The following is a 9,940-nucleotide window of genomic DNA, read 5'->3' on the forward strand; positions in this document are numbered from 1 at the left end:
GAAAGGGCAGGAAAATGGGTATGAGGGCAGGTAAATGGTGATTGCTGACCCCCTTAGAGGGCAGGTAAATGGTGATTGCTGCACCTACAGCAGGGCTGTGCTGTGAAAGGGCAGGTAAATGGGTAGAAGGGCAGGTAAATGGTGATTGCTGCACCTAGAGCCGGGCTGTGCTCTGAAAGGGCAGGTAAATGGGTATAAGGGCAGGTAATTTGGTTATTGCTGCATCTACTGCGAGCAGACCCACCCAGGGGAGCCACCCGGGGGTCTGGAGCTATGTCCCGTGTGAAATACCCCAAAAGGAGAGGCTGGAGCTCTGAAATACCCCAAACTGAGGGGCTGGAGCTGCATCACCCCATGGGCTGGATGGAGGGATGGAGGGAGGGATGGAGGGATGGATGGAGGGATGGATGGAGGGATGGAGGGAGGGATGGAGGGATGGATGGATGGATGGATGGATGGATGGATGGATGGAGGGATGGATGGAGGGATGGATGGAGGGATGGATGGATGGAGGGATGGATGGATGGATGGATGGATGGAGGGATGGATGATGGATGGAGGGATGGATGGAGGGATGGATGGATGGATGGATGGATGGATGGATGGAGGAATGGATTGAAGGAGGGATGGATGGATGGATGATGGATGGATGGAGGGATGGATGGATGGAGGGATGGATGGATGGATGGATGGATGGATGGATGGATGGATGGAGGGATGGATGGATGGATGGATGGATGGATGGATGGAGGGATGGATGGATGGATGGATGGAGGGATGGATGGATGGATGGATGGATGGATGGATGGAGGGATGGATGGATGGATGGATGGATGAAGGGATGGAGGGATGGATGGAGAGATGGAGGGATGGAGGGATGGATGGATGGATGGATGGAGGGATGGATGGATGGATGGATGGATGGATGGATGGATGGATGGATGGATGGATGGATGGATGGATGAAGGGATGGAGGGATGGATGGAGAGATGGAGGGATGGAGGGATGGATGGATGGATGGATGGAGGGATGGATGGATGGATGGATGGATGGATGGATGGATGGATGGATGGATGGATGGATGGTCGGTCCCTGACTGGTTCCACTGGGCCACGTGGCCCTGCTGGATCCCAGGGTGGTGGCAAGGGGCCAAGTCCAGGCATATGGTTGGGTTTTATTTTAATGGGGCGCTCATAGATATTTAATAACTTGCATGGCTCTTTGTTTGCTTTTGATAATCGGGTAATAAAATAATTCAGGCTGATTTATACAATGTTTTACAGCTCTTCTGTGAATGAAAGTGCCTCCTGTAACTCGCAGGCATTTGGCTGGGGTACCTGTTCTCCTTAGCAGGGCCCTTTTTATACCAGAAATCCCAATAAAGCCCGGGGAGCAGGGCTGTGTGTTACTGAGACCCCAAAGTGCTGCCAGCTGGGGCTGGGCTGCAGCAGCCCCGTGCCCTGCCCTGGGCTCCCAGAGGCTGCTTCAGTGCAAATAAATCACAATGATGATGATGATAATAATAATAATAATAACAACGATAATAAATTGGCAGGGCTGGGGGCCTGAGCCTCCAACTCAGGGAGCAGAGAGCGCTTGGCAGGCAGTGCGAGATGGGGGCTCCTTCCAGGCTGTCTGTCTGTCCCTCCCCGGGCTGTCTGTCTGTCCCTCCCAGTCTGTCTGTCCGTCCCGGGCTGTCTGTCCCTCCCAGTCTGTCTGTCCCTCCCAGTCTGTCTGTCCCTCCAGGGCTGTCTGTCCGTCCCGGGCTGTCTGTCCGTCCCGGCTGTCTGTCTGTCCCTCCGCAGGCTGTCTGTCCCTCCCCAGTCTGTCTGTCCGTCCCGGCTGTCTGTCCGTCCCGGCTGACTGTCCGTCCCTCCCCGCAGAGCTCGGGGGCCCTGGACATGTCGCTGCCCTCCACCCCGGAGGTCAGGGTCAAGGAGGAGGAGCCGCTCGAGGTGGATTCGTCGCCGCCCGAGAGCCCCGCGGCGCGGCCCCGCTCGCCCCCGCACCGGGACAGGGACAGGGACAAGGTGGGGACCCGGCCGGGCTCCTCGGGGCCTGACTGGGGCCTTTTGAGACCTGAGTTGGGCCCCTGAAGGGACAGAGGGGCTGGAGCTGCACCCCTGTCTAAAGTGCCCCACATGGAGGGGCTGGAGCTTCTAAAACACCCCGAGCTGAGGGGCTGGAGCTTCATCTCCCTCTCAAGCCCCCAAATGAAGGCACTGGAGCTTCATCTCCCTCTCAGAGCCCCCAAATGCAGGGCCTGGAGCTTCAGCCCCCTCTCAGACCCCCCAAATGGAGGGGCTGGAGCCAATGCCCCCTCTCGGAGCCCCCAAATGGAGGCGCTGGAGCCGATGCCCCCTCACCACGCGGCACGGCTGATGTGCTGCCCCGGGTTTGTGTGGTGGGGGTCTCTGGAGGCTGCAGCAGGCAGAGCCGTGGCAGAGCCAGCAGCCCCTGTCGTGTGTTCTGCCCCACAGGAGGGCCCCCCCAAGGCCGTGATCCTGTCCACCCCCACGCCCACCATCGTGCGCCCGGGCTCGCTGCCGCTGCACCTGGGCTACGACGCCCTGCACGCCGCGGCCACGCTGCCGTCCCCCACCTCGGTCATCACCCAGGCACCGCCCTCCAGCCGCCAGCTGGGGTGAGTATCGGGGGCAGCCATTCCGGCCGGGAATCCCCGGAGGGCCAGGGGGAGCTGGCACGGCTGGCACGGCTGGCACTGCCGGCACTGCCATGGCCCGCACAGTGGTGCAGAGCTCTGCAGCTCTCCCAGGGCAGTGCTGCAGTTTTGGAGCTCTCCCAGGGCAGTTTTGCAGCCCTGTTGTGGTTTTGCAGCCCTGTTGTGGTTTTGCAGCCCTGTTGCTGTGTTTTGCAGCCCTGTTGTTGTGGTTTTGCAGCCCTGTTGTGGTTTTGCAGCTGTCCCAGGGCAGTTTTGCAGCCCTGTTGTGGTTTTGCAGCTGTCCCAGGGCAGTTTTGCAGCCCTGTTGTGGTTTTGCAGCCCTGTTGCTGTGTTTTGCAGCCCTGTTGTGGTTTTGCAGCCCTGTTGTTGTGGTTTTGCAGCCCTGTTGCTGTGTTTTGCAGGTCTCCCAGCTCCTCCCTCCCTCTCGTCGTGCAGCTCGCCAATGGCCAGACCATGCCCGTGCTGCCCGGGCCCCCCGTGCAGATGCCTTCTGTCATTTCGGTGAGAGAACCTTCCAGAGCCCTGCCCTGCCCTGCTCACACTCTCCGTGCCTCCCCTCCCAGCCTGGGGGCTGCAGGAGGGGCAGAGGGCAATCAGTCCCTTTGGAAAAACCCAAACCCGTGCCCTGACAGATGGGTGGCACTGCCAGGCAGGGCTGGGAGCCACAGGGTCCTGAGGAGCCGCTTCCATTGGGAGCAGCTGCTCTGAGGGAAGGGAAGGGAAGGGAAGGGAAGGGAAGGGAAGGGAAGGGAAGGGAAGGGAAGGGAAGGGAAGGGAAGGGAAGGGAAGGGAAGGGAAGGGAAGGGAAGGGAAGGGAAGGGAAGGGAAGGGAAGGAGCTGTCCCTTTCTGTGCTCCGCGCTGGGTGATTCTGGGTGCCAGCAGCCGTCAGGGGTGACCTGGGCTGGGCGTTTGCCAGCCCCGCTCTGCCAGAGCTCCCGCGGGGCTGCTCCAGTGCCAGCGCCTCTGTCCTGCTCCCCACAGCTGGCCCGGCCCCTGGCCATGGTGCCCAACATCCCTGGCATCCCCGGGCCCCCCAGCAGCAGCAGCAGCGGCAGCAGCAGCAGCGGGTCCCTGTCGCCCTCAGCGCTCCCGGTGCACTCCGAAGCCAAAATGGTGAGGGGACAGGGGGGCCCTCAGCCTCCAGCAGCTCCTGGCCAGAGAGCCAGGGAAGGGATTTGGCACCAGGCACCCCTGGCTCCCTCGGCACACTCCAGATCCCGCTGTGGGCACGCAGGGACTGGGCTGGACACTGGGCTGGGCTGGACACTGCACACTGGGCTGGACACTGCACACTGGGCTGGGCTGGACACTGCACACTGGGCTGGACACTGGGCTGGGCTGGACACTGCACACTGGGCTGGACGCTGCCCTCTAGGTCAGACACTGCCCTCTGGGCTGGACACTGGGCTGGGCTGGACACTGCCCTCTGGGTCGGACACTGGGTCGGACACTGCCCTCTGTGTCGGACACTGCCGGTGCCCGTGTCCAGCGGGGTGGCTGCAGGGTGGCAGGGGCAGCCGGGGCCCTGGCAGCTCCTCTGATGTGCCTTTTCTGCTGTGCCTTTTTCTCCCCTGGCAGAGGCTGAAGGCCAGCCTGGCAGCCTCCTCCTCGCTGAACGGCAGCAGCCTGGCCGTGGGCTCGGCCAGCACCATGGTGACCGCGCGGCCGGAGCAGAGCCAGGGGGGCCAGCACCCCGACACCCCCTCGCCAGCGCAGCCACAGGTGTGTGGGTGGGTGTGTGTGTGTGTCTGTGTGTGTGTGTGTGTGTGTGTGTGTGTGTGTGTGTGTGTGGGTGTGCTGCTGCTGCTGCTGCTGCTGCTCTGCTGCTGCCCTGGGGCTGGGCGAGGAGCACAAAACCTCCCAGCATCCTCCCTGCGCTGCAGAATGGGTTAAAACCTCTTCATTCCAGGGCTGCTCAGCACTGAGGCACTCCCAGCACACCAGGCAGGGGCTGCAGCCCTGCTTCATCTGCCTGGAAGCCCTGGGAAGGAGCGTTTCCCCTCTTCTCCCTGCCCAAATCTGGGTTAAATGCTCCTCGCTCAGGCCATCAGCCGGCCTGGCTCCTGCAGCAGCCAAATGCCAGCAGCCTCCATCAGCGTGGCCACCTGCTCCAGCCCGGCTGGGCTTGCAGAGTTTAATCTCCATATGCTGCACTGGGGCTGGGCTGGCTCTGTGGGGCTGGGCTGGCCCCAGTGTGGGGCTGGGCTGGCCCCGGTGTGGGGCTGGGGCTGCTCCACTGCCAGCCCTGGCTGCTCTCCCTTTGTTCTCCCCAATAAAACTGGGGCCCTACAAAACCTCCCGTTCCCCGTTGCCTCCCAGAGCTTTTTGGCTGGAGGTTTTGAGGGGAAAATTAATTTTTAAAGCAAATTAGATTCTTAAAAGCCGGGATTTGCTGCTGCCCTGAGCAGCGACCGTGCCGGGCAGTGGCAGCGGGACCGAGCTCCGCTCCGCTCTGCGGTGCCAGCGCCGTGTCCTGCCTGTCCCAGAGCCACTGCTGAGCACAGGCCCTGTCCCCATCCCCTGTCCCCATGTCCCTGTCCCTATGCCCCATCCCCATACCCAGCTCTCCCTGTGCTGTCCCCAGGTGTCCCCAGCCCATGCCCAGCTGTCCCTGTGCTGTCCCCAGGTGTCCCCATCCCCATGCCCAGCTGTCCCTGTGCTGTCCCCAGGTGTCCCCAGCCCATGCCCAGCTGTCCCTGTGCTGTCCCCAGGTGTCCCCATCCCCATGCCCAGCTCTCCCTGTGCTGTCCCCAGGTGTCCCCAGCCCAGCCCGTGCCCAGCTGTCCCTGTTCTGTCCCCAGGTGTCCCCAGCCCAGCCCGTGCCCAGCTCGGGCGGCCGCAGGCGCCGTGCTGCTGACGAGGATCCGGACGAGCGCCGGCAGCGCTTCCTGGAGCGGAACCGCGCGGCCGCCTCGCGCTGCCGGCAGAAACGCAAGCTCTGGGTGTCCTCGCTGGAGAAGAAAGCCGAGGAGCTGACGAGCCAGAACATCCAGCTGAGCGTGAGTGGGGCACGGGGCTGGTGCAGCCCTGGCATGGGGCTGGTGCAGCCCTGGCACAGCCCTGGGCTTTTGGGACGCTCTGAGGGCTTTTGGGAAGCTCTAAAGGGCATTTGGGACGCTCTGAGGGTTTTTGGGACGCTCTGAGGAGTGACTCAGGTCAGTGTGTGTGTGTGTGTCCCCTCAGAACGAGGTGACGCTGCTCAGGAACGAGGTGGCTCAGCTGAAGCAGCTGCTGCTGGCCCACAAGGACTGTCCCGTCACAGCCCTGCAGAAGAAGACCCAGGGCTACCTGGGTGAGTGATGGCACCGCCGGGCTGGGCTGGGCCAGGCCGGGCTGGGAGGGGACTGTCCCCTCAGGCTGTCCCTGTCACCCCCTGTCTGTCGGGGTCACTGCAGGGCAGGGCTGGCACAGCACAGGACCCAGCAGGGAGTGCAGAGTGCAGGGCTGGGCCAGGACACCCTAAAACCCCTCAGAGCCCCCCAGGGCATCCCTGCCCATCCCACTCAGGGGGATCCCCCAGATCGTCCCTGCGACCTTGGGGTGGCACCCGCTGCCATGAGGGCAGCACCAGGGCAGGGTGGGTGTCCCTGTGTCCCCCAGGTTTGTGTACCTGTGTCCCCCCAGGTTTGTGTCCCTGTGTCCCCCCAGGTTTGTGTCCCTGTGTCCCCCAGGTTTGTGACCCTGTCCCCCAGGTTTGTGTACCCCAGGTCTGTGTCCCTGTGTCCCCCAGGTCTGTGTCCCTGTGTCCCCCAGGTTTGTGTCCCTGTGCCCCCCAGGTTTGTGTCCCTGTGTCCCCCCAGGTTTGTGTCCCTGTGACCCCAGGTTTGTGTCCCTGTGTCCCCCAGGTCTGTGTCCCTGTGCCCCCCAGGTTTGTGTCCCTGTGACCCCAGGTTTGTGTCCCTGTGTCCCCCAGGTTTGTGTACCCCAGGTTTGTGTCCCTGTCCCCCAGGGGTGTCTGGCTGCTGTGGCTCCAGCCCAGCCCTGATCACCCCTTGGAAATTCCAAATTTGCTGCTCCACACCAAGGCCAGGCTCCCTCCCTCCACGACATCCTGGAGCTCCATTGCTCATTCTCTGCCATCCCCACCCGGCTGCCTCGGCTTGGCAGTTAAAAGAAAAAAAAAAAAGGAAAAGGCTCCTTTTTATCTCCTTTTCTTCCCATAATTTTCTCTTTTTTTTAATGCTGGCTGTTTCATTATAACCAAGCCGGGAGCTAAACACGATCTGGGTCCTGCTGCCCTCCCTGCAATGCCAATTCCAGGCTGCTGAGAGGCTTTGGGAGGACGCTGGAGTCCTCTAGTGTTCCTTGGAAAAACGGGAGGATGGGCTGAGAGAGTGGGAACTGCAGGAACACAGGGAGAAAAAAGGGAAAAATTATCTAAAAAATGAAAATTCAGCGTTGTGGGGGCTGTGCCTCGCCCCCTGTCTGGGGCTCTGGGGTCCTGCCCGGCCTGGTGGGGCACAGGGATGGGCTGAGGGGTCCTGGCACAGCCCCTGTCACCCCTGGCTGGCTCTGAGCCCTTCAGTGTCCCCAAATGCCCAAACCCCAGCCCTGCGGAGGGTGGGGGCTCCCCGCTTCTCCCTGCTCATCCCGATTCCCCCTCAGCAGCAGGAATTCATCCACATCTGCAGGCTAAGAATGAGACTCCCCCCTCCCCTCTGCCCCTTTTTATGGCCGAGATTTGTGGCCGGGCAGGTCCTGCACAAAGCCCCAGGTCCCTGATGGGGCTGCAGCTGCTCTGGGCACTCTGAGCTTTATTGTAAATCTGCACTCTTGGGGTGCCAGGGCAGGAGATGGCTCTGCTTGACCTTCCCAGCCCAGGACAAGGAGCCCGGGGAGGGGTTGAGCCCCACACCTGATTTTTGTTGGGGTTTCACGTGCCACAAACATCCCAGCTCTGCCTTTGTTTGCTCTCCTAAAGGGAGGTGGAATTCCCTGCTGGCACCTCTGGGTGCAGAGCTCTGGGTTGTTGGTTTTTGCTGGGGTTTCACGTGCCACAAACATCCCGGCTCTGCCTTTGTTTGCTCCTGCCAAGGGAGGTGGAATTCCCTGCTGGCACCTCTGGGGCATCTGAGATCTCCCAGGTGATCCCCAGGCTCTGCCTCCCAAAATTCTGGAGGAACAAAGGGAAGGAGGGCTCTGCCTTTGTCTGCCCCCCGTCCCCTCACGGGGCTGCAAATTCCCCGAAAAACGGAGCAGGCAAAGCCTCGTGATGGGCTCTGATTGATTTTTATGGCTTGGGAAGCAGTAAAGAGCAAAGCAGGTGATTTAGGTAAAAAATGCCCCCCAAAGCCCAGCTCCTGGGCCTGCTGAGGGCATCCTGCTCCCCCTGGCAGGTGGGGAAGGGGCTGCTCAGCCTCGGCTCCAAAACCTGGGGGGAAATTAATTCCCGTTAATGAGGAATGGATGGGCAGGGAAGGAGTGGTGGGATGAAGGCTGTGCCAGTGCTGCCCTCCTCGGGAAGCTGTGCTGCTTCCTGCCTGCAATTGAGGAGCATCCAGCGGCTCCCTGGGATGGGGCTGCAGTCCCAGCAGGAGGGTGGGGAGGGTCCCTGTGTCCCAGCTCCTGCTCCTGTCCCTGTCCTGCCCCCCTATGCCCTGGGGTTGGCTTCTCGCTGCTCCAGGCTGGAGCGTCCAGCCCATTCCTGCTGGTCCCTGATCCTCCTCTGGGCCAGCAGCCCCACTGCCACCCCAAACCAGCCCCATTGCCACCCGAAACTGGCACCATTGCCACCCGAAACCGGCACCATTGCCACCCCAAACCAGCCCCACTGCCACTCCAAACCAGCCCCATTGCCACCCCAAACCAGCCCCACTGCCACCCCAAACCAGCCCCACTGCCACCCCAAACCAGCCCCACTGCCACCCCAAACCAGCCCCATTGCCACCCCAAACCAGCCCCACTGCCACCCCAAACCAGCCCCATTGCCACCCAAAACTGGCACCATTGCCACCCCAAACCAGCCCCACTGCCACCCCAAACCAGCCCCACTGCCACCCAAAACTGGCACCATTGCCACCCTAAACCAGCCCCATTCCCCACCCCAAACCAGCCCCACTGCCACCCCAAACCAGCCCCATTCCCCACCCCAAACCAGCCCCACTGCCACCCCAAACCAGCCCCATTCCCCACCCCAAACCAGCCCCATTGCCACCCCAAACCAGCCCCATTGCCAAACCCAGCCCATGCCCTGTCCCCCGTGCTGCCCCTGCCGTCCCTGACCCTCTCCTCTCCCGCTCCTGTCCCGCAGAGAGCCCCAAGGAGAGCTCGGAGCCCTCGGGCTCGCCCGCGCCCGTCATCCAGCACAGCTCGGCCTCGGCCGCTCCCAACGGGCTCCGCTCGGCCGCCGAGGCCGTGGCCAGCTCGGTGCTGGCCCACATGGCCGGGCAAAGGACAGAGCTGGCCGTGCCCGCGGCCTCGCCCGTCATCATGGCCCCACAGTCGCACTCTGCCGGCAGATGATGGCCCCGGGCTGGGGGCACCCACACGGACTGAGCACAGCCTGCACCGCCCGCGGGGCGCGGGGCCTTCCCTGTCCTGTCTGGGGTTGTGTTCCATGGGGCACCGGGGCCTTCCCTGTCCTGTCTGGGGTTGTGTTCCATGGGGCACCGGGGCCTTCCCTGTCCTGTCTGGGGTTGTGTTCCATGGGGCACCGGGGCCTTCCCTGTCCTGTCTGGGGTCTGTTCCGAGGGGTGCAGGGCCTTCCCTGTCCTGTCTGGGGTCTGTTCCGAGGGGTGCAGGGCCTTCCCTGTCCTGTCTGGGGTCTGTTCCGAGGGGTGCAGGGCCTTCCCTGTCCCTCCTGGGGTCTGTTCCGAGGGGTGCAGGGCCTTCCCTGTCCTGTCTGGGGTCTGTTCTGAGGGGTGCAGGACCTTCCCTCTCCTGTCTGGGTTCTGTTCTTCTGGTTCTGGTTCGGTTTGAGTTAAGGGCGGCTCTGGCGCTTTCCCCCCCAATGGAGCCCCAGGGAGGGCGGGTTCAGGGCTCCTGTGGCTGACACTAAATCTGGGGAGCCCCAGGTGCTGGCCCTGTCCCTGGGCAGGGGGCTGTGGCACTCTGGGGACACTCTGTGCTGTCCCTGAGCAGGGGGCTGTGGCACTCCATGCTGTCCCCATGTGCTGTCCCCGGGCAGGGGGCTGTGGCACTCCGTGCTGTCCCCATGTGCTGTCCCTATGTGCTGTCCCCATGCTGCAGGGGCACAGGAGGCTGTGACATCCCCGCTGTCCCCGTGCTGCCCCCCAGGCTTGTCCCCACTCCCCAAA

General features: G+C 62.7%; 1 protein-coding gene across 1 annotated transcript in view; it reads left to right on the top strand.

Moving 5' to 3' along the window:
* The window catches only part of LOC129130634 (cyclic AMP-dependent transcription factor ATF-7-like), a 42,916-nt gene extending 33,632 nt beyond the window's left edge, over positions 1–9,284 (top strand). The window contains exons 5-12 of the mRNA XM_054649179.2: positions 1,884–2,030; positions 2,481–2,644; positions 3,085–3,184; positions 3,666–3,797; positions 4,263–4,406; positions 5,486–5,683; positions 5,868–5,976; positions 8,935–9,284. Of these exons, the coding sequence (XP_054505154.1) occupies positions 1,884–2,030; positions 2,481–2,644; positions 3,085–3,184; positions 3,666–3,797; positions 4,263–4,406; positions 5,486–5,683; positions 5,868–5,976; positions 8,935–9,146 (1,206 nt within the window). The 3' untranslated portion in view covers positions 9,147–9,284. The remainder of the gene's footprint in view (positions 1–1,883; positions 2,031–2,480; positions 2,645–3,084; positions 3,185–3,665; positions 3,798–4,262; positions 4,407–5,485; positions 5,684–5,867; positions 5,977–8,934) is intronic.
* Positions 9,285–9,940: the final 656 nt, after the last annotated feature.

Source organism: Agelaius phoeniceus, chromosome 35, assembly GCF_051311805.1.
Source record: "Agelaius phoeniceus isolate bAgePho1 chromosome 35, bAgePho1.hap1, whole genome shotgun sequence".
Classification (NCBI taxonomy): Eukaryota; Metazoa; Chordata; class Aves; order Passeriformes; family Icteridae; genus Agelaius; species Agelaius phoeniceus.